The sequence below is a fragment of the Thecamonas trahens genome (assembly GCF_000142905.1).
Source record: "Thecamonas trahens ATCC 50062 unplaced genomic scaffold supercont1.32, whole genome shotgun sequence".
In the NCBI taxonomy this organism is placed as follows: Eukaryota; order Apusomonadida; family Apusomonadidae; genus Thecamonas; species Thecamonas trahens.
Genome location: NW_013657648.1, coordinates 105090 through 127985, shown reverse-complemented (window position 1 = coordinate 127985; position 22896 = coordinate 105090). Strand labels below are relative to the sequence as shown.

Sequence of the window (22896 nt, the reverse complement as noted above, 5' to 3'; positions counted from 1 at the left end):
GCGGGTCGCGCGCGGGCTCACGTGCGGGCTCGCGCGCGGGCTCGCGGGTGGGCGGGCGGAGCCGAAGCGTGACGCGGCAGATCTCGGGCTCTGTAGAGCTCCCGCTCTCGGGTGTCTCGCGGGTCCACCAGCTGCTCTCGCAGCTCAAGTTCCAAGTCCAGCAGCACGAGCTGGGTCTCGAGATCGCCGCGGCGAAGGAGGCGGCAGCCAGGCCGTCGCCGCTCGAGTTGGGCGGCGGGAGCGGAGGAGGCGGCGGAGCCGGTGATAGTGGCGGGCGACGTGGATCGACGGTGGAGGGTCGCGGCGGGAGTGGCGGGCGCAAGCGGCGGACGCACAAGCGCGGGACGCGTGTTCTGAGTGGTGCGTCGTCGGTCGGGTCCGGCGAGCGGTCGCCGGCGCGGCGCAGTGGAAAAAAGATCGAGTTTCCGGTCGAGATGGTTGCGCTGTATCAAGCGACGCTGCAGGCCATCTGCGAGCTGTTTGCCTCGCCGCTCGAGCGCGATGAGACCGGGCGGGTGGTGGAGGCTGCATCACGCATGTCCGACTCGCTGCGCTCAATGTCTGTGGTCGACGCTGACGATGTGGCGTCGAACGACGACTTCGAAGCGGCGATGACTGGTGGTGGAGGGCCGGGCACAGGCGAGGACATCGACGCGCGGATGGCCAAGTTCCGCGCCAAGTTTGGCCATCTCCGGCCGCCGTCACTCACCACCAAGAACCTGGACCTCCTTGCACGGGCAATGGATGTCGAGCAGGGTGCGCTTGCGGTCAACTCGAGCGTTGCAATCTGGCTTGCCGAAGTCTTGGCTGAAGCACGGCATGGCAGGGCAGCTCGCGCCCGACGAACGAGAAATGATTGATGTGGCGATGGTGGGGTCAGCGGTGGTGCATGCAAGCAAGGAGGGTGTGTGTTTGGGCAAAAAGAAAACAGAATGCGTTACTCGGTATTCCCGTGTGGTCCCCACCACAGTACTAACCAAGCCTCATGCTGCTTGACTTCCGAGAGCGAGACGGGATCGGGTATTTTCAGCATAGGATGAACGCATTCAATATAAGGGAGTGTGTGTGGTAGTCATGTGGTGGAGGGGTTGGGGTGGGTGCGGTCGTAAAATGGGTTGCCAAAATTTTGACCGTTGCCCGGCGGTGGTTGGAGCTTTTGGTTTGTCGGCTGGTCGCCCAGCGCGGCGGGAAGTGCCGAGGTTGGCGGGCGGACAGGAGGAGTGGTGGGAGGGGAGGGAGGGAGGGGAGGGGAGCGGTTGGGGGGGAGGGGGAGGGGGGAGTGCAGGAGCGAGGAGACCGGGTTAGGGAACACCCGACGCAAGAGCCGGCAAGGCAACGGGAGAGAGAGCGGGAGCAAGCGTGACGCGTGTGCATGTTCCGGCGCAAGAAGCGCAAGAAGGCGGCCAAGGGCGAGGCCATGTTTGGGGTGGAGCTGGTGGAGGTGGTGACCTCGCAAGCGGCGTCTGCGCCGGTCACCTTGGGGCCTCCGCCGCCACAGACCGTCCTCTCTCGGCTGCCGTATGTGGTGTGGCGGTGCGGGGAGTACCTCAAGGCCCATGCCGCCACAGAGGGCGTCTTCCGCGTACCGGGAGCCGACGACGTGGTGCAAGAGCTGCGGAGCGCGTTTGAGACGGCCGGCGATGCTGCGCTCGACGAGCTCGACGACGTCTTTGCCGTCTCGTCGCTCTTCAAGCTCTACCTGCGCGAGCTCCCGGTCCCGCCGCTCACCTTTGCGCTCTACGACGACTTTGTTGCCGCCCATGAAGCGCCTGCCGGTGAGGCCCAGATCGAGGCCTACGCCGCGGCGCTGGGCAAGCTCCCGCCGCTGCACTACGAGCTGGTCAAGTACGTGGCCGAGCTTGCGGTGGTCATGGCCCGCGACGAGGCGACGTCGCGGATGGGCATCGACAACATGGCCACCGTATTTGGCCAGAACATGCTGCACTCGCGCGAAAATACCCAGGACGCCATCATGCGCGACATCGCGTACTGTAACGCCATCACCCGCGACATCTTTGCCCTCTACGAGCCGCTGTTCAACCCGATTCCAGCGTCGCCGCCGCGCGACACCGCCGCCGCTGCTGCTGCCTCGCGCGAGGCCCTCTACTCGCCCAACGACTCGGTCGACGAGTCGCTGCTACACGACGCCGACGAGGCCGGTACCGCCGCCGAGGGCATCCAGTCGCCGACGCGCCGGGCGCTCGACTCGATGCTCAACTCGTCGATTGCAGACTTGATCAAGTCGTCGTCGCAGGAGCTGAGCGTGGCGGCTGGCGCTGGCGGCTCCGCCCGGCAGCTCCGGGTCCACGGCCCGCAAAACTCGCCACGTAACCGACGGTCGCGGGTCGAGGCCGTCCGCCGTGCACAGCGGCGCGAGAGCCTGGACGCCATCAACGGAGATGGCACTAGTGGCGGCAAAACTCCGCTGGGTGAGAACGCAGACAAGGTCGAGACGCCTGTCGTGACCGAGTACCAGTGGACCCGGGCAGACATTCCATACCTCGAGGACCAGATCGCCAAGCTTGATGTCGACATCACGGTGTTCAAGCGGGTGTTTGCCAAGCGGCACGACCGCGACCCACTGCCGAGCGAGTGGGCGCCCATCGAGGGCACCCTCGCCCTCTTCCAGTCGTTTTCCAACATTCTCGCCACCCTCCAGTCCGGCTCGGTCGAGTCGATAGCGTCGCCGGTGGGCCGCCTTGGACGAGCAAGGTTTGCACAGCATGGTGCGGCGCTGTCGCCGAGTGCAGCGCTTCGGAGCAAGGTGGCAGAGCCGGCGGCAGCAGCTGCCGCAGCGTTTGCGGCAGCAAGCGGCGGGAGTGGGGGCGGGAACGGGAGCAGCGAGACGCAGCAGCCCGAGCCGGACTCTGAGATCGATGCCTACCTTGCCGACCCGCTGCCGACTGTCTTGCGGCGGCTGGCCAGGGCGCGCGCCGACGCCGGTCGGCCCGAGGACGTGTTTGCGATGACTACGGCAGAGCAGGAGGCGGAAAAGTCGCTGATCAAGAAGGAGCTGCGTGCGTTCGACTCGGCATACGAAGTCCGCCACGGGGTCCAGCCGCGAAAGGCTGACAAAGAGGTCATGCGCCCGCTCTACGAGCGGTACCGCGAGCTCAAGTCGCTTTGCTCGGCTGGCGGCAGCGCCGACGGCGGTGGAAGCGGCGGCGGTGGCGGCCGGGGCGGAGCCAAGCCGGCCTCGGCGCAGGCCGCCGTCTCTGCTCACTTTGACCCGGCTGTCCCGGTCACGGCGCCCATGCTTAACCCCTCGATTCCCAAGGCCACCAACGCGCTCTACCTCACCATCAAGGACCGCAAGCGCAAGCTCCAGGTGCTCCTCCACCACTACCAGTCTGAGTTTATGGCCATGCACGGGCGCAAAGTCCAGTACGTCGAGGACCGGGCGCCCATTCAGTCGCAGTACCAGGCGTACAAGGAGTGCAAGGTGCGCCTCGCCGAGGCCGACGCCATCTACAGCGCATACGAGCAGCAGCAGATCGAAGGCAGTGGGGCGTAGCCGCGATACCCGCGACACCCGCGATACCTCGTGCACAGTGCACGACATAAAGAAGGCCGAGCCCAACCCGGCCGCGGCGCACGCGTGCTAGAACGCTCGAGAGATGAGAGAATGCGATGAGATGGTGCCGGGCGTCTGCCAGCACTTCACTCCTCAGCCTTCCGCCCGTGTTCAAGGAACACTTTGGCGATGGAGACAGATCAACCGAGTTCCCCGGAGGCCTGTCCGCAGGCCAGCCCGCATAGCCCGCACAGCCCGCACAGTCCGACTCTTGCATCGCGACGTGATATGAGCCTGAGGCGCCTTGATGCCGACTCGTCGCCGCCACGGCCGGCCCGCATGCGCATCCTTCCGCTCGAGTGTGACGAAGTGCTGCCAGGCCGGCTGCTCAACTCGCCACCGCTGCCTTCCGGCCCTCCGGCCGACTATGCCGACGATCCGATCTACGGGTCGGACCCATCGTTGTCATCCCTGGCAAGCCATGGCTCAGAAGCAGGTAGGAGTGCCAGCAGCAGCTCCGTCTCGTCCTCGTCGTCCACCTGCCGCGCCCGCCCGGCGTCGGCGCCGCATGTCCGTTCGCTGCCGTGACGCCGGCATCGCATCAACTTGTGCAAACTGCCGAACGGCGCATCAACTCGAGTGACGCAACGGCGAGGCGGTGGGACGGCGAGCCGCTGCGCAAATGACGATGGGGATGATGGGGGATGCAGCGTCTACGCTCTGGATGTTATAGCCCATACATGCCTGGGCAAGAGCGGAGGGAGGGGGGGGGGGGGGGGCGCACACGCGTAGCACAATCAGCCACAACACACAAACACACGCATGCAACAGAAGCAATTGGACAGGTAGTTGAGCCTTTGTCCATCACTTTTCAACAGCATCGCCTTCGGCAGCGAGCTCGTCGACGTCGAGGCCGCGTCTGGCGGCGACGACGTCGAGTGGCGAGTCTGCGGCGGCGGCGCGCTGGTGAGCGGCACGCTTGCGGAGGGCGACAGGGCCCGAGGCCGGGGCAGAGGCCGGGGTGGGAAAGGCGAGCGGCGGCAGGGGAGTGGGCGACGAGCCTGCGCCAGTGAACGAGGCCATGAACTCGTCCGAGGCCGCGGCCTCCGAGGTGAGGAACGAGGTGGCGATCATGAGCATAGAAACGAGGAGCGGGCCAAAGATGGCGCCTTGCAGGCCAAACTGCGAGAGGCCGCCGACCATGGCGAGGCCGGTCAGGTACGGATGTGAGCGCTTGATGGAGGCCTGGATGGCAGTGTCGACAAACCACCACGCGAGCAGGTGCGGGAGGAACATGCCAAAGAGTGCGGCGTACGGCTTGTCCTGCACAAGCCACATCTCGACGGCAAACGGGACAACAAAGAGGAACGACGGGAACTTGGGGATGACTGCCATCGAGGCCGAGAGCAGGGCCGGGATGTATACGAGATCGGCGCCCACAAACTCAAACGTGGCCCACACGAGCAGGAAGTGGTACCAGGCAAGGAGGATCGAGGCGAGGAATACCTGGTTGAGCGTGTCTTCCACGTCCTTGCGGAGCTTGGCCTGCAGCTGCGCCGTCGGCAAGAACGAGGTCAGAATGTCGAGCGGCCGGAAGGTGTCCGAGACCAGAAAGTAGCCGAGCGCGGAGAAGAAGATGACGAGCGAGACGGCCATGTCAATGGTGCCCTTGAGGACAGCAAAGGAGAGCCAAAAGACAAACGAGACAAACGAAAAGGTTGACGTCGCTGCCTGTGAGATCGAGCTCAAGTACGCGCCCACCGTCTCGCGGACTTGGGCGAGCTTAAGCCGACGAACCCACTGCAGGACGCGGAGCTCCGACGCCTGTCGCACTATCGACGCCATCCACGCCAGTGGCGCCTCGGATGGGACTGGCCCTGCGCCGCTTCCCGGCGAGCGCCCGCCGTTCGCTACACCAGGCGGCTCTGATACGCTGCCGGACGAAGCCGTGCCGTTGCCGTTGCCACCGGCGCTGAGCCAGTATGCTGTGACCTGCGACTCGATGTACGTGATGTTCACGTTTGTACCAAAGGCCTCCTCTAGCCGTGATTGAACCCAGGAGAGCGCGGCGGATCGTGCGCCATCATAGGCCGAGGCAAAGGCGGCGTCCATGGCGACGGCGTCGCGGGCGCCGACCGAGGCGAACCAGACCCGCTCCACCAGCGGCGCATGCGTCGCCGCTCGCCACACCTGCTGCGACTTGGTGAACATGACCATCGACTCGGCCTGGAGCTGAAAGGTGAGAAAGGTGCCGCCGCCCATGGTGGTGACAAAGAACGCCACAATGAGCATGAGTGTGACAAGGACGTTGGCCTTGTCACGAAGCTGTGCCACAATGGCTCGGTCGGCATAGACAACGCCGTCCCACATCAGCCGCACAAACTCAACCACCGGCGCCGGCGAGACGCGGCGGAGGAGCCAGAGCGCGTCGGCCCATGCCCGCCCCGCCGCACTCGCCACCCGGGTCGACGACGCGTACGCCACGGTCGATGACCAGGAGGCGGTCGGCCCAGCCAAGATGCGCGTCACCACCTTGGCGACGACGAGACCGCCGACGATGACGCCGCCGACGCCGGCCAGGATGCGGAAAAGCGGGAAGCGGGTGATGAGGACTGCGGCGCAGAGCACGTACAGCAGCGCAAACCACATCGACTGATGCACCTTGGACGAGCTCTTTGCTCGTCGCCGCCGCCGCCGCCGCCCGCCACGCCGGCTCCCGTGTCCCTGCTCGACCGTCCGCCGGTAGGCCGATGCCAGTGACGACGCTCGCGACATGACCTGGACGTCGATGGTCTCAGGCGCCTTGCGCATCTGGGCCGGCGTGCGCAGGTCAGCGACGTCGAGCGGCGTGCCGTTGGCGCCGGCCTCGCCCTCTTCGATTGGCGTTCCGCACGCTGTCGCCGGCTCGTCCTCGCGGTTGTGGAGGTAGCCGAGGTAGACCAGCCCGCAGCAGAGGCCTGAGGAGAGCGTCGACCAGAGCGAGCCCCATGAGGCGTAGAGCGGAGCGGCCGGGAAGATGGTGAACGTCACCGCGCACACAGCCCAGTCGAGGCTGTTGAGCAGGGAGCGCGTCCAGCGGGTGTGCGGCTGGACCGAGCCTGTGTCGCTTTGCTCTTCGCCGCGGCCGGGCCCAGCTTGGAGCTTGACCAGTGCACGGATGCGGAAGCGGAAGAGCAAGAGTGCGAGCCATGACAGCAGAATGTAGGCCCACGACCAGTCTGCGAGCCACAGGAGCGTCCGGTGGGCGTCAAGCGCAAGATTGCACGCCGCGGCATGAAGAAGCCAATACGTCGACGGTTCGACGCTGCAAGCGAGCGCAAGACTAGCGACAGCCACCGCCAGCGAGCAATGGGCCCACGACAGCGCCCACGCCCACTCGATCATGGCCCAGATCCAGTCAAAGATGGCGGTCGAGAGCGCGTCGACACGATGGGCGAGGTGGACAAGCGGCAGTGCAGCCAGATACAGAAGCGCTGGCAGCGAGTGGACTGATGCCGACAGCTCAGCCGAGTCGACGTAGGTGCGGACCGAGCGCACAGCGCGGAGCTTGACAAAGTGCAGGACAAAGCCGACGAGGGCGGCCCAGAGCAGCGGATTGAAGAAGGATGAGAATATGATGAGGCTGACATGCGATGAGGCATCCCATGAGAGAGCAGATTCCACGTGTGCCGTGCGGGTGCCATGGCGAGTCCCATACGTGTGCATGTGTTTGGTGCGGGTGTGCGCTATGTGAGTCTGGGCTGGGTATGGCTCTGGCTCTTGGCTCTGGCTCTCGGCGTGGGACCTCTGTCCTCCACAGCCATGACCCCCCCCCCCCCCCCCTCCCCCCCCCTCCTCCCCCCTCTCCCCCTCCCCCCTCCCCCCTCCCCCTCACCCTCCCCTCCCCCTCTACGTACTTGTGATACAGTGTGTAGCCCACAAGGGCAAAGATGGCCATGGCCGAGGCATTGAGGTACGCCTGCCGCACAGAGGCCACGCCAGCTTCGGTCGAGGTATCTAGCGGGAAGACGGCAGAGAACGACGACATGTCCACCTCCCCTCACACCACCTGCTACCACGGATAGCGTATACTCCTCCCGTCTTGCTCGCGCCCCTGTTCTCTGTCGGAACTATCCCTGCTGCCCCAGCTCGCGCCTCGAGTGCAGTGGCCATCGATGTTGTTGTTGCTTAGCGCCTGCCGACGAGCCGCCGACAAGCCGCCGACCAACCAACCGACCGCCGACAAGCCGCCGACCAACCAACCGACCGCCGACAAGCCGCCGACCAACCAACCGACCGCCGACAAGCCGCCGACCAACCAACCAACCAACCAACCAACCAACCAACCAACCAACCAACCAACCAACCAACCAACCGCCAACCAACCAACCAACCGCCGACCAACCGCCGAGCCGACGAGCCGACGAGCCAACTGGCGTTCAAGCTGATATCGCGGGAGGAGGGGCTGACGCTGCAGTACTCTGACTTGGTTGATTGCTATATATGTTTAGTGCGGATGCGCTCGTTGGTGATGGTGTCGTCGGCTTGTTTGTTTCACACTCAAACGCGGATTGTGGTGAATCCGAGTCACCGCTCAGATCCGTAGATCGTGTCCCATGGGACGTTCTATTGGCATGTCTCTCGAGATGTCTGCCACACCTTTGCTCCGCCCCTCCCGCCACACAAGCTGGGCCACACGCTGAAAACTATGTCTACATCACGGGAGGCATGCCGCCAGCACCATTATCTCATCTTGGTTGTTTCCTGCTTCATTGGTTCATGCTGGGCTGCAATCATGACAGTGTCGGCGGAGGCAGGCTCGATCGCTCACGAGTAGGTGTTGGCGAGGAGCGCGCATCGGTTGCAGGCGCGGACGCTCTTGTTCTTGCCACGGAGGAGCGGGACCTTGTGCGCCGAGCACTTGGCGCAGAAGATCTCGCCGCAGAGCCGGCAGTGATGGCGTCGCCGGGTGACGGTAAAGGGAAGCATGCACTCGGCGCACCCACTCCGGTTCTTGTTCTTGATCCACACTGGCGGCACAACGGCAGCCTTGAGCCGAGCCAACTCGTCGTCCCGATCCGAGAGCTCGGCAATGAGCTCCTCGATGCGAGCCGAGAAGACACTCGCTAGCCGCTCATGCTCGGCGCTACGGGACCGCAGCTCGTCAGCGAGCAGTTCGCGGTCTTCCTCGGCTGCGGCGAGCTTGCTCGTCAAGGCCGAGTTGGTCGACTCGAGCTCGGCGACTCGCGCCTCTAGCTCGGCGTTGCGTTCCTCGGCCCGCTTCAGCGACTCCGAGGTCTGCGAGCTCTGTCGCAGCCGGCGCAGCACCCCGCCCGGGCGCACCGAACGCCGCCACTTGCGCGAGCCATGCATGCCCGAGTCTGAGTCTGAGTCTGAGTCCATGACCGTGACCTCGTCATCGTCCATCAAGTCGTCGTCGTCGTCGTCGTCGCCGTCGAGCAGGGCTGCAAGCCCCGCGCCAGATGGGCCCGGCCCGGCCACACCGCCGTTTGTTCGCGACGGCACACCGCGCTCAACAGCCATCTCGATAGCTGCCGAGAGCATGTCCATCCACGCCGTCTTGGCATCGAGCGTGTGCGCTCGCAGCCGCAGCAGCACGCCGCCGATGGAGACACGGAACGGCTTGGCCTTGCCCTTGGCGGCGGCGCGCGCGGCCTTGGCGGCGGCCTTGGCGGCCTTGGCCGGCGATGCCGGAGGCGTCGCACACGCCAAGTCCTCGATGTATGTCTCGCGGGCATCAGAGGTAAAACTCAGAGTCGCCAGCGCCTTCTTGCCCTCCTTCTTGTACACCGTCAGCGTCGTGTCCTCCAGCGCCAGGAACCGCCGTCGCCACCGGCCCACTCGCTTCCGCCCACGCACCGCCAGATACCCTGCCACGCACAGCACCGCCGGCCCTGTCCCTGCTCCCGCGCCCGCTCCTGCCCCTGCTGCCGCCATGTCTGCTCCTGCTGGCGGTGACGTGTCGCCGTCGCGCCGCCAAGACAACCTTGGCGACGTGTCGGTTGAACCAATGTGGTGGCGCTCGGCGTGGACCCGGCGGATGGCTGAAAAATATTTTCGGACCGCAGCGCCCACCCACACCCATCCTCCTCACCCACCTCGGACGCAACCCTCCTCAAACGCACTGGACATCATTCACTGCTGCTCCCACTCTCGCTCCCACTTTCGCTCTCGCTCCAGCTCCAGCACTCGTCCGAGCTCGCCATCCCACTCCCGCTACCGCTCCCGCTCCCGCTCCCGCTCCCGCTCCCGCTCCCGCTCCCGCTCCCGCTCTCGGTCCCGCTCCGCCCCATCGTCGCACTGCCGCAGCCTCACACGCCTCAGCGACGTCATCGTGACCACAGTTGCGCGCAAGGCTCGCAGTAGAGACGAGCTCGGCTTCTGATCGTGCACATCGTGGGTCGGCGGCGAGGATGCGGGCCACGGCGGCGTGGCCGTTTTGAGCCGCGATCAGGAGCATCTTGCTGCCCACCGCGTCGACGTTGACCGCGGGATGAGCGAGGAGGAGAGCCACAACGTCAGCATGACCGAGGGCTATCGCAGTTCGCAGCGCGTAGTTGTTGTTGGTGCCCGGCTTGACCCGCGGGTCCAAGATGAGGTGAGCCACCACGTCGGCGTGTCCGGCAGAGGCGGCGAGTCGGATCGCCTCGTTCCAGCAGTCAGAGGCGTCGACGCTCGGACAGGCCATGAGCAGCGCCACCACCTCGGCGTGGCCCTCGGACGCCGCCGTCCGCAAAGCGTCGTTGTGCTTGTCGCTCGCGTCCACGCCTTCAACTGTCAGCAGCATCTCCACGACGCGGCCATGGCCGAGACCGGCGGCGCGACGCAGTGCCGCATTCCGATCCGCATGAGCTTCACTCCGCCCGTCCTCCAGCAGTGCCGCCACCACATGAGTGTGTCCGCCCGCGCATGCATTCTGCAGCGCCTGCGAGTTGTTGGCGCTGGGATCCACGCCCGGGCACTCGAGGAGGAGCGTGACGATGCCGCACTCACCGACGCTTGCTGCCACGCTTAGCGCGGCTGAACCATCAGCGGCAGCGTCAATGCGCGGATCAGCCACCAGCTCGGCCACCAACTCGAGGTGGCCGCCACGAATGGCCCACTCGAGAGCCTCTGCGCCACAGGCGGCGGGATCAACCTCTGGACAGGCGAGGAGGAGGCGAGCAACGTCGATCGAGCCGTGAGCACAGGCCGAGCGAATGGCTAGGTTCTCCTGTGCAGTGACATCGACCTCGGACATGTCCATCAGGGCGCGGACGACGTCGGCGTGGTCGTATGTGCAGGCCGACATGAGCGGCTCGTTGAAGAAGACGGTGGCGTCGACTGCCGGATGGGCGAGCAGAGCGCGGACAATGCCGGCATGGCCCTGCATCGCCGCTGTCCGCAGAGCATCGTTGTCGTCTCCACCCGGATCTGCGCCCGGCTCGGCCAGCGCCATCCGTGCCGCCCGCTCGAAGCCGCCGTCCACGCACCAGGCCAACCCCTTGAGCACCCGCGTCTTGTCGCGGCCGTAGGCCGAGCCGAGCAGCATGCGGTGGAGCCTGCGACACGTCGCCGACAGCCGCGCCACCTCGCCGGCCGCGCACTTGAACGCAATGCGGTGGACAAGCTCGACAGGTAGGTCACACAATGTAATGCCCACCCTGCACTCCGCCATCGCCCGCCTGCCGGTCACCGGCCGTGGCGTCGAGTGGCGCCGCCCGCCAAACCAACCCGACGGCCCGCCCACCTCCCCGATGGCCCGACCACCTGCTCGATGATCCGCCCACCAACCACTCACTCGTCCACCAACCACTCACTCTTTACCAATCATGTCACTCTTTACCAATCATGTCACTCTAGCGCCACATCAGCCTGCGATCCACCGGCAGAGAACGAGAGCGGATGGACCAGCGCGAGCGGCGCTCGCCCGGTCTCGGGGCGGAAGCGGACTCGGATCTTCACGTCAAAGGTGCCCCACCCCACGCGGGTGATCTCGTACGGCGCTTGGCTCACCTCAATCTGCGATGGGGAAAAGGTAGAATGAAGACCAAACTCTACGGTCTCGATGATGTCGTCGACGGCGGTGCCATCGGGCGCGTCAGCCACTGCCGGGCGGACGTACACAGTCCACTTGGTGTTGCGGCTCTTCTTGCTCGCCCTCGCCGTGTTGCCAACAAAAAGCGTGTCGGGACAGCTTGGCGCGGCTGCGGCGCCATCCATCCTCGCCACTGCGGCCGGCGGCGGGGGCACACCCATCCGCGCCGCCTCGGCAACGGCCGCCGGCGACTCGTAGAACGGGAGCACCTCGTCGCTCCGCCCAAGCTCCGCCATCACTCGCGTCATCACATCATCGATGCGCCCGCGGATGATGAGCGAAGCCTCGTCGTCAAGCGGTGTCTTTTGCAGGTTAACAATGACCAGATCTCCGCCGCGCCCCGCCGTCTCGGCTGGCACGTCCGCCGCCGGCGTCACCCGCAGCGACGAGCCGAGCACCACACACAGATCCGCCTTGCGGCCCCACGCAAATGCTTTTTCCAGATCTCCCTCGGGCAGATTCTCACCAAAGTGGATGATCGAGTCCTTGAGCACCGCCCCACACCCGCGGCGACCGCACTTGCGCGAGGTGCAGTGGCAAAAGTGTGGTACCCGCTTGGCGCACTCCTTGCACCGCCCAGACCCATTGATTCGCTCGGAGACGTCAAACGTCCGTAGGTGCTCCATCTCGCACTTCCAGCACACCTCAAGGTAGCAGTTGCCATGCAGCTCGGCGATGTCCGCCCGCGCCACCCCCGATCGCCGGTGCAGGCCGTCGACGTTCTGGCTCACCACTCCGCGCATCTCCCCTGTCTCCACAAGCGCCGCCACCGCCATGTGCGCGTACGTCGGCGTCGCCTGTGTGATTCTCACCCCGCGCGGGGCGGATCGCCCCTGCGCCCTCCGCGTCCACACCCCGTTTGGCCCACGGTAGTCGGAGATGCCCGCAGACGTCGAGAGGCCCGCGCCCGTGAAAAAGTAACCCTTGCGCGCTTGCGCAATCAGGCCAGCCAGCTCGCGGCACTTGTCCGCTAGCACCTCTTCGTCGTCAAAGTACTCGGTGATCTCATTGAGATCCACAGTGTCGGCCATGTTGAGTCGAGTTGTGCCGAGTCATCGGCACACCCGTCCGCTGCACCGCCTCGGTCCGTTTTTGACGCCACCGCGTTGTTCTCTTTGCGAACAAATTCATTCCTTCTGGGAACTACTCTTCGCAGGTTTTTGCTGCGCCACGCCCCACGGGAGCTCGACCACGGCGGACTCTCCCACAAACACTGTCCGCTTGCGGTCGCTGCTCGGTGCCTGTGCGCTGCTACTGCTACCAGTCTCACCCTCGCTGACCGGGTCAGATGCCTCAGACACGTCGTCGTCGTCAGACTCGGCACCTGCGCTGCTCACCCGCGCGGCAACCACCGCCAGCGCCTCAAACATCTCTTCCTCGCCCCACCCGTTGAACGCGAGATTGAGGTGGGTGACAAAGACAAGCGCGGCCACAACCTCGGCTCCAGCATCGGCAGAGATTCGGTTCGCCTGCAATGAGAGCCACCGCAGCGCGCGGTTGCCCGCGAGCGCCGTGGCGAGCGCAAGCGCCCCGGCGTCGCCAAGCTGCGCAGAGTCGAGCTCGAGCGTCGTCAGCCGCGTGTTGCCCGAGAGCCCACGCGCAAACGACGCCATATGCTCCCCGATCGGATTGCGGCTGAGGGAGAGCGCCGTGAGTGAGCAGTTGGCCGCCAGCGCCCCGCCTAGCGCCCCAAGATCGCGCCCTCCCAGCGCGTTGCCGTCGAGCACAAGCGTTGTCAGCGACGTGCCGTGTACAGCTCCAGAGTTTCCACCCCCGCTCACCTTGCGCCCGCCTACACCCACCCGCGACATGGCAGAGCCCAGCATCATGCCCAGTGCGCCCATCGCCGACGCCTCGCCACCCCCAAGCAGGCCCGAGATGACCTCCGCGAGCCCGAGACCCGAGATTCCGTTGTCGCTCAGATCCAGCGATGAGAGCCCCCCGCCGCGCCGGTTAAGCACCCGTCCTAGCGCCGCGAGCACCCTGCTGCACCCATTGAGCCCACACCCACGCAGCGTCAGCGCACGCAGGCTCGACCGCGCCTGCAGCATGGCATCAAACTGCCGCACCAGCGCCCCGCCGCCGGCCGCAAAGTCAAACTCGCTCAGTGTGAGCTGGCGAAGATGCGCGCTTTCGGTCGCAGCCGCCACAACTGCCGCAAGTTCCACCCCACGGCACCCGGAAATGGTCACGCACTTGAGCGCGTTTGCGCTCCGCATCAGCTGCGGGATCAAGTTGCCGGCGCCGCCGGCAAAGCTCACCCGGTTGAGCATCAGTGCGTTGACAAACTGCGACTTGGAGACCACGCCCACAAGGCTCTGCACCTCAGCCGCAGACACGCCGCTCACATCCTCCAGCTGCAACGTGTCTGCCTGCGTGTTGTTGAGCGTGTTGATCACCAGGCACACCGCGAGCGTCCACTCGACTCCGGCTACCCGCACTCGTTCCATGTTGGCCAGCCCCGACGGGTCGATCCGGATCGAGAGCGGGAACTTGGGAATGTCCAACATCTTCAGCGCCCCGCATCCGCGCACATCCAGCCGCGCGAGGGCAGGTAGGTAACGCGACCGCCGCGACCTCTGCTCCAGCGCAGCAAGCGTTGTCACCCCACGTAGAACGAGCGTGTGCAGCTTGGGCATCTCCGTCAACGAGCCGGTCGGCGAGACAAGCCCGCTCGAGAACGAGACGTCCAGAAGCTCCAGATGCGGCGTGTGCTCCAGAATCGCTGCCAGCCGCTCGTCCGCAGGACCGAGCACCCGCGGAGCGTGAGCGAGACGAACGGCGTATCGCGCACATTCTCCAGCACACGGACCTGCTCGCCAGGCGAGAGGTTGGCAAACGGGACCAGCCGCACCACGTTCTCCTTGGCACCCAGCTCGCCCAGCGCCGCAAACTCGCTCCCGTTGCCGTACACCAGCGAGTCGCGCGCGCCAGCGAGCGCCATCTGTGATGACTCGGCGCTGTCAAACTGCAAGCTGCCCAGCACCGCCTGCGGCTCCATCCGCCCGTCAGCCACAAACGCCGACACGCTCGAGAGCCGCGACTTGCCCCATGCAGACGCAGGCGCTCCGCGCGGGCTTGTTGAGTTTGCCCGGACACGCACCGCCGCTGCTGCCGCTGCCATCCTCTTCTCCGCCGCCGCATACCGCGCCAGCGGTCCTGGTGCGCTCTCAAGCACCTCGCGGTACATGGCACCGATGTCCGGATCAATCGCAAGAAGCAGCTCGAGGTGCGTCAGTGGCGCCCCGGCGTCCACGGCAGACGCAAGCAGTGCCTGCATGTGTACATACCGATCATACAAGTTCTGCACAAGGTCCGCAGGCACGAAAAACGGCAGCAGCGACCCGTCGCCGCCGGCAAACAGGTCGTCGAGCTCCGAGAGTGTAAACATGGCCTCGATCCGCCGATTATATCGGTCCATGGCCGCAAGCCACATCGAGATGACCGTCTGCGGCCGCCGGTCCATGAACGCCTTCATAGCCTCCTCGTCCATCGGAGCCAGCATCTGGTCAAAGCAGAGCGCAATCGAGAGCGTGCGCCGCTGCCCGAGCGATGCTGCCCATCCAAACGCGTCGGCGGCAAACAAGTTCGAGTGCGCCACCGGAAGCGCAATCGGCACTTTGCTCCCATCGGCTCGCTTCATGTACCGCACCTTGTACGCGTCTGCAGACGCCGACGACGGCTGCATCAGCGTTGTCCGCAGGAACGCCGTCGTGTACTGCCACGGCAGCCACGAGGTCGAGAGCACGTCATCGCCGTGAGGCCGCGCTTCCAGTACAGCGCGCAGAGACTCCTCGCCCGGGTACTTGGCAAAAACATGAAAGAGGTCACTCGCCTGCGCCCGGCTCGGGCTCATCCGCATCGCGTTGTGCCGCGGCTGCACCTTGACAAGGTCCGCCAGCACTCGCTCGTCCAGCGCTGCCCCGCCCGCAATCGTGAGCGGAATGAACAGCTGCATCGCATACGTAAATCCGGGCGAGGCCTGGATGGGCTTCAGCGCAAGCTTGCCCTGCACCGCAGCCTCGACTAGCGTCTGGTCGCCCCCCGCCCGCAGTACCCTCACGCCACTTGTCACACCATGCACCACCACGTGTGGCTGCACCGCATCCCGCGCCACCGCCATCGCAGCTTGCGCTTCGACTGACTCGCCCGGCTGCGTCCGAAGCGTCGCTACAACCTCACCCATGCTCTCAGCCGCGACCGTAAAGTGCGCCGCTAGCGCCCGGCACACAGTGCAGAGCTTCTCCTTGAGTGCAGCGGTGCCGGACGGAAAGGCTTTGGACGTCACCAACGCCTGATACCATGCGTCGAGTGCCGCCACGTGACCCCAGAGGCCCGAGACAACCACAGAATCAAGGACATTAGGGGACTCGACGGCTGCCGCAGGCTCGTGGCCAGCAGAGGTGAGCAGCTGCCACGGCGTGTGGTCGGCGTCGACAATCCACGCAATGAGCGGCGAGAGCTGCTGCAGCAGCGCCGCATCAAGCCCGGTTGACGTCCGATGCGAGCTGTGGCTGTCCCGCTCCTCTCTCCGAGCCTTGGCCGCGATCGCAGCCAGATCAAGGTCCTTGGAGAAGCGGTAGAAAAAGTGGCCGTCGCGGAAGACCTGCTTCTTGTCGACCACATGGCTGAACACGCCCTCGCGCATCATGGTGTTGCCCACCGCCAGCGCCTGCCCGGTTGTGTTGACATCGGGGAACGTCGCCTTCAGCAGCCGCACCGCCTCGTTGCCCACAAAGCACTCCCGGTACACGCGGAGCCGGTACCGTCGCGACCGGATGTCGATCGATCGCGAAAACGCAAGCACAGCTGTCCACCACGCCGCCACGCCGTGCTCCACCACCACTGGCGGCCCGTTGCCGCCGCTGCTCTCCAGCGGCCAGGTCGAGACGTGGACCGCAGCAGACGCCTCAGCCCGCCGCCCACCGCCTCCCACCGCTCGTGGTGGCTCCGCTGTCGAAATGCTCAGCAGTGTATGCGAGAGTGCATGAAGGAGCGTACCAAGCTCAGACCGCTCGCTTACGTGGTCAAGCACGTGCTCGGCCTGAGCCTCCGCGAACCGCGATGTGTCCGACAGCGCGAGTTGGAACCGCACAGGCGCAGAGACCTGCAGCCCAGTGTCGTCGCCACCGCCCGACTCCCACGCTACCTCGTGGAGCGCGCCGCTGGCCACTTGCCCGATGCCAAGCTCGAGCAGCTGGTCGTGGAAATCGACAGCAGCCTGCCAAGCCGGCTCGACGTGCGCGTGGTACACCCGTGCGAGGGTCTCGACCGCCCCGGGCGGCACGACGTAGCCTCGGGTCCCCGCCGGGACAGCATCCTCGCTCGCGTACACCACATTGGCCTCGGTGCCGGCCAACGCCTGAGCCTTGTTGCGGAGGTGCGCAGCGAGCGCAATGCCCATCAACAGTGCCCGCCCGATGATGGCGTCGAGCGCGCGGTCCGCGACCAGCGACCGGACTCGGACCCGGTGCGAGATGTACGCCGGCCGCCGAGCGTTTGACGTCGTGATCACTCGCGCAAAGAGCCGGACCATGCCCGAAACAACCAGCGAGCAGAACCGATACATCGACTGCTTGACGTCAAGCAGAGGCGTGGCGCTGGAGAGGAACTTGGGCTTAAAGCCCTCGCCGAGGGCCTCCTTCAGCAATACAGCACCATAGACCTGACCAAGCGTGCCGCGGAGCGTCGGATGCGGCGTGGCCAGAAGCGCCCTCATTCGCGTGTGGAACTCGTCGTACAGATCGACGTCGCCAAAGAGAAACCCGGCGTCCGGCAGCGCACCAACAAGCATGAGGTCCGGCACGTAGGAGCCGGGCGGCCAGAGAAGGCTTACCATGCCCTCAGGCGTTTGGATGAGTTTGGGATCCTTGACCAGCGGCGTGTTGCCGCCGTCGTCAAAGCAAAAGCCGCGTGACCACCGTTCCGAGTTGGCGTTGGGCGACGTCTCGCCGAGCGCAATGACCTTGAGCTCGAGTGCAGTGACAAAGACCTCGAACCAGGCCTCTAGCTCGGTAAGGTACTCTGCCTTGAGCTCGGCCTCGATACGAGCTGAGACCTCGGCCTCGGCCTCGACCTCGTGCTGCGGCGCGCCGACGCTCTCCGGCACCGCCGCAGTCTTGGCCGAGCTCACCGCCGAGACCTCTGCAGACGCACCCGTCAACCGTGATCGAACAGCCTCCTCAAACCACGGCGTTGCCTCACACACCCCGTGTAAAATGGCAAACTCGACGTCCGAGTACATCGACATGGCCCCGGCTGACATCGAGCCGAGCGAGAGAACCGTGAATGGTAGGTTGTGAGGGGAGGGGCGACGCTGGCGAGCGCGTCGGCAATGAGCGCTCGGAATAGCTCGACCCGGTGGTCGCTAGTCTGCAGGTGGACATCAAGCAGCTGGGTGGCGTGGATGGACGGGTCAAGCCACGGTGCGTCTGCCACACTCTCGCGCGACGCTGCCAGGCCCTCCCGTGCCTCGGCCCACGGCAGCTCCAGGGGCGGCAGCGACTCGGAGTACTGCAGCCGAAACGAGCTCGGATCAAGCGCCGCGCGGACGGCAGCAGCAAGCAGCTCGTGGGCCCGAAAGGCGTGCCCCCAGCACGCGTCGTCCCCGCCCATACCAGCCTCAAACGCCAGCGCCCCAAACGCTACCGCGAGGTCAAAGGCCTGAGCCAGATACGTGCGCTCCGCGAGGGCGAGCAGCTCGTCTGCCGCCGCTGCCAACGTCAGCTCGCCGACGTTCTGCCTCGCGCGATGGAGACGGGCAGGCCAAAGCCCGACGTCAAACGCGTCGGTGTGGAAGAGCTCAAACATGCCGGCATTGCGGAGGAGCGCTACCTGGTGGCGGCGCTGGGCGGCATGCTCGGTCGCCTGGCGCTCAGCCTCAGCATACCGGATGGCGATGCGGGTATAGGCTGGGAGCGGTGGCAGGGCCTCAAACGGCGAGTTGGCTCGAAGCTGCTCGAGTCTGGGAAAGAGAGGCTCATCGCGGGCACCCGGCGTGTCTTGCGGTGTGTCGAAGAGCGCGATCTCGATGTCGCCGAGCCGCTTCTGCACTCCCGCCTCGAGGGCCACCACCTCTGGCGTGCGGTCGGCGTAGCCGGCATACCGCTCGACGAGCGATAGAAAACCCTGCGCCGCCCGCGGGCGCGCGGCTTCCAAGCACGTCTCTGCGCATGCTGCCGCCGATGCAAGGAGTGAGGCCAGGGCGATGTGGACCCATGCCGTGCGCGGCGAGTCCGGTCGGAGCGGGGTGACCAACAGGGCGGCGAGGTCGGCCACAACGCCTTCTGCTGGCGCCAGCAAGTCCACAGCAACCAAAGCCTGCGGCAGATGTGAGGCTGCATGCTCCAAAGTTGCCCGTAGCGAGGTCTCTGGAACCGTCCCGCACGGTGCTGTCCACGCCGAGGTGGCCACACGAACCACCAGCCGGGCGAGGGTCAGGCGCGACGGGACAGAGCCATGGAGCGACGGAGGTAGTGGCTCGCGTGGCTGGAGCAGCTCGAGGAAGAGGCTGTCCATGTTTGGAAAGGGAGAGAGAGCTGGCTTCCAGCGAGGTTGCTTGCGGCTGACTGGTGGCGAGTGGCTGGCGGAAGGCGCCTGGCCGCCTCGCCGCGTGCTTCTGTCTTTGGAGCTGTGGACGCTGACGTTTTTGGAAGAGATCGTTTCGTGCGCTGACCGCTAGCGCGCGCCCGACAAGGGCAGCCCAAGCCTGGTGGTGGGAAACACTCTTTAGGCCTCATGCTTCCACTCGACAACGAGCTCAAAGGTGCGGGTCTCCATGGGGAGGAGCTCGACTGAGGGGCCCGTGCCGTAGCCGCGATCTGGGCGATGCGGCGAGGGCCGGAACGGAGAAGCACGGTTGACGGCGCTGTGCAGTGGCGAAGCGACGGCAGCTTCGGGCCCGCCGGATGAGTTCCAGACAAACCGAGAGCGAAGGTTGGCGACAGGCTGGTTGGCGGTGAGTGCGAGCTCGGTCCATGCGGTGATGGAAAAGGCGGTGAAAAGGCCAGTGGTGTTGACGGTGGCTGGGCGCGACCACTTGGCCGACTCACCGAGCGCGTATCGATGCGAGAGGCGGAGGAGGACGGTGGTTGGATCAAGGAGCTGCAGGGTCTGGAGGAAGACGTTGGGCGGAAACGGGGCGGAGAGGCCGGACCAGGCCGTGCGATGAGCGACGGCCCACTCGGCGGGCGTTCCCGTGAGCGGGGCGAAGAAAGCGGTCGGCTCGTAGGTGATGCGAGCAACGGCCGGGCGCTGAAAGTCGGCACCAGACTCGGGGCTACCGACGTGGAACATGTGGCGGGCCCGGATGATGAGGCCGTTGCCAGTGATGCCAGTCTCGTTGAGGGCTTCGCCGACGCCGCGCGCGTCATCAAAGAGCAAGCGACGGTGGATCATGAGCTCCAGCTCGCCAGACGCCATGGACGAGCCGCCGTTGGAGCGGTCAGTGACAAGGGTGAGGCGCGCCGCGTCATCCTCAAGGTACATTGCAGTGTTGACAGGGACGTAGTTGCATGCGATGGCCTGGGTGCAGTTGAGCTGCCAGGTGGCACGGTAGTTGCGACGGCGGGCGATCATCTCGCGGGCGTTGGCGTCCGAGTGCCAGTTAGCACCCGAGTCGAGCTCCGAGGCAAAGACGGTGACCACCTCCTTACCGTCGGCATCGGCAATGGGCACCGGACCGATGGTGTACTCGACGGTAGGTGCGAGTTCGCCAGCGTAGACAAAGATCTGCTGGTAGGCCCAGTCGGAGAAGCGCTGAAGGATCTCGACGCCAAAGGGGCCGTTCTGGACCGAGATGTCGGCTCCGGCGGCGTGCCCGGTAGAGAACAGCGCCGACGAGTTGGGTCGGAAGATGTACGCCCCCGAGGCCTGGAACTCGTTGAGAACCGGCGGATGAGGCTGTTCGCCGCCAGCGGAAGCATTGTAGTACGCCAGCCGCTGGACAAGCTTGGTTGTCCGCCCGCGCGCCTTGTCAGTGTATGCCGCCAGGAGGCCGTCGGATCTGAAGGTAAGCTCAAAGTGAGCGTTGCCTACCGGATTCGGCGGGCCATCGGCGCGGGCAGCGAGCGTAGCCGCCGGCGCCGCCGACGAAGCAGGCACCAGAAAGAAGGTGGCATAGCCCATCGGCGGGAGGTCTGCGGCGTGGAAGACCAGCGTGTACTTGGAGGCAGTCGGCCGGCCGGGGAGCGGCGGCGGGTTGACCACGATCTGGGCCGGAACCGGAGCCGAGGTAGCGTTGACCACCGCCCACTCGGTCGAGTCGACTGGGAGGCGGTGCCAAACACTGGTGGCCGTGGCGAGCTGGTTGTAGAGGACGACGACGACGCCCGGCCCGTCGCGGGCAGGCACGCCCTGAGTGGCGGCGCAGATAGATACGTTGGCCTGGCGACACTGGTCAAAGACGAGGCCCGAGTACGAACGCTCGGTGAGGCGGGCGAGGGCGTCCGAGGTGAGGGCGTCGGCGTGGGCGTGGCCGATGTAGAGTTGCTTGGCGTAGTCGTTGGCAACGTGTTGCTTCTCGGTTCCGGCCACGGCATCGTGGTGCTGCAGGACCGAGACCGCGTCCCAGAGACCGTCGGTAGAGCCGACCGGGCCCGATGGCGAGGCTGCCATGGCTGCAGCCTCGAGTTGGCGCGAGAGGCGGAGATAGGCCGAGTTGGAGCGGACGTAGCGCTTGAGTGCCGGCCTCGAGGTAAAGTAGCCAGACCAGTACGCGGCGGGCGCATCGGCGTAGGGGAAAAGTCATCGGTCTTGTACGTGTAGGTGAGATTGGCAGCGTGGACATACGCGGCGTAGTTTTGTGGTGTCGAGTAGAAGATGTCGACGCCGTAGGCGGCGGCGTTGTCCTGAATGTAGCCCATGAGTAGGTCGAGGTTCTTGAACCACATGTTGGCGGCCTGGTACTGAAAGTCCGAGCCCATGGTCATCATGACGTTGTTTGAGGTATAGACGGAGGCCCAGTTCTTGGCGGCGGCGACAAAGGCGTCGGCGCGCTCCTTGATGTTCACGTCCTCGAGGAGCGGATCAGCCTGGATCGGCGGCGCGTCGCACACGACGTCAAAGCAGAACCCATCGGGCGGGCCGTAGCCGTTGAAGGTTTTCAGGGTAAAGAGATCGGCGGTGGGACCCATGCTCGCCAGCGACGGCGAGGTCTTCCACACAAACTCCATGCGCTTGGTTGATTCGCGATGAGCCATGTCTTGGTAGTCGATGCGGCCGAGGACGCCGATGTTGGCGCCACCAAGCGCAGCGGCAAGCGCCACGGTCCGCGAGTGGCCGAACGGGTCGATCTGCCACAGGACCTGCGACGAGGCGACCGAGGCCTCGGGCCCAAACTCGTCGAGCAGGAACCGCTGGCCGCGGGTGAGGGCGTCGACCCAGTCGGAGAACGTCGGGTTGGCTTCGTCAGGCATAACGTCGCCTCCTTCGACAAAGGTGAGCTGACCGTCGGCGACCAGCTTGCGGACCCGGGCCTTCATCGCCGCGTCCTGCTGCGACCACCAGATGCGGAAAAAGGCCTGCTCGACGTAGATGAACTTGCGCTCCGGTTTCGCCTCCAGCGCAGGCATCACCGAGTCGAGAATGTACTGCACGCCTGCCAGCTGGATCGACGAGTTGGCTCCCATATAGTACTCGTCCACCGTCTTGAGCCACCCCACATCGTCATGGGTGTGGCAGATCTGCAAGAGAAGGAGACCAGGCGTGAGATGCAGAGCAGGCGATGCGTGCAAGCTATGGAGGTGCGCACACCAGGCCTTGGCAAGCAAAGAAGGGTCATCATTGTAAAGGAACTCAGACGAACATCAGGGAGTGGGAAGAAAAGGCCTCGTCGCTGGTAGATGGTTGTGTTGGACGCGACGGCAAGTGCAGAAAAAGCCGTCAAAAAGGCGTGCAGCCAACAGGTGCGCCCGGACCTTGTTCCTGCCGCCAAGGACCGAGGACCATTGGCCAAAGGCGTACCATATGAATGTTGAGTGTAGCCAGAGCTGGGCATGCAAGCACCAGTACCACCAAACAGCACAGTGTGAGGGTGTGCATGGCTGTGAGTTGGCTGTGTGGAGGTCGGGACAGGTGGGGGTGGTGGTGGGGAATGATCACTTTCGCCAGCTGGCGGTTGATCAGCACTGCTGTGCTGAAGGCATTGGCAAGGGTGATGAGCTCGAGTGTGTGTGGTGGGGGGGGGGAGGGGGGAGGGGAGGGTGAGAAGGGGGAAGGGATGGGAAGGGATGGGGAGAGATTGCTGAATATGTTCAGTTTACGTACCAAACCAGATCTGATAGTGTGTGTGTGTGGGGTGGGGGGG

At 65.4% G+C, this 22896-nt stretch overlaps 5 protein-coding genes and 1 non-coding gene across 6 annotated transcripts in view; 1 reads left to right on the top strand and 5 right to left on the bottom strand.

The window, feature by feature from the left end:
* Positions 1–3580, top strand: part of AMSG_06993 (uncharacterized protein) — a gene marked incomplete at its 5' end in the record, with an annotated part of 14788 nt that extends 11208 nt beyond the window's left edge. Inside the window, 2 exons of the mRNA XM_013901030.1 lie at positions 62–800; positions 1388–3580. Coding sequence (XP_013756484.1) covers positions 62–800; positions 1388–3514 — 2866 coding nt within the window. The 3' untranslated portion in view covers positions 3515–3580. The remainder of the gene's footprint in view (positions 1–61; positions 801–1387) is intronic.
* On the bottom strand, positions 930–1044 carry AMSG_20093. The gene has a single exon (XR_001290160.1). It is a non-coding gene; the product is annotated as a 5S ribosomal RNA (ribosomal RNA).
* Positions 3581–4288: 708 nt separating the features above from the next.
* On the bottom strand, positions 4289–7541 carry AMSG_06992 (uncharacterized protein; the record flags this gene model as incomplete). The annotated part of the gene is made up of 2 exons (XM_013901029.1): positions 4289–7136; positions 7411–7541. 2 exons carry the CDS (start codon positions 7539–7541, stop codon positions 4379–4381), a joined length of 2889 nt encoding a protein of 962 aa, XP_013756483.1. The 3' UTR covers positions 4289–4378.
* A 703-nt stretch (positions 7542–8244) lies between these two features.
* Positions 8245–12622, bottom strand: AMSG_12024 (uncharacterized protein; the record flags this gene model as incomplete). The annotated part of the gene is made up of 4 exons (XM_013901101.1): positions 8245–9408; positions 9678–9796; positions 9832–11123; positions 11363–12622. The coding sequence occupies 4 exons, from the start codon at positions 12620–12622 to the stop codon at positions 8321–8323; spliced, it is 3759 nt and encodes a 1252-aa protein (XP_013756555.1). The 3' UTR covers positions 8245–8320.
* A 96-nt stretch (positions 12623–12718) lies between these two features.
* On the bottom strand, positions 12719–19109 carry AMSG_06988 (uncharacterized protein; the record flags this gene model as incomplete). The annotated part of the gene is made up of 3 exons (XM_013901028.1): positions 12719–14326; positions 14368–17817; positions 17907–19109. The coding sequence occupies 3 exons, from the start codon at positions 19107–19109 to the stop codon at positions 12719–12721; spliced, it is 6261 nt and encodes a 2086-aa protein (XP_013756482.1).
* A 119-nt stretch (positions 19110–19228) lies between these two features.
* Positions 19229–22556, bottom strand: AMSG_06987 (lysosomal alpha-mannosidase E peptide; the record flags this gene model as incomplete). Its single annotated transcript, XM_013901027.1, has 3 exons — positions 19229–21279; positions 21381–22273; positions 22554–22556. 3 exons carry the CDS (start codon positions 22554–22556, stop codon positions 19320–19322), a joined length of 2856 nt encoding a protein of 951 aa, XP_013756481.1. The 3' UTR covers positions 19229–19319.
* Between the last annotated feature and the right edge of the window lie 340 nt (positions 22557–22896).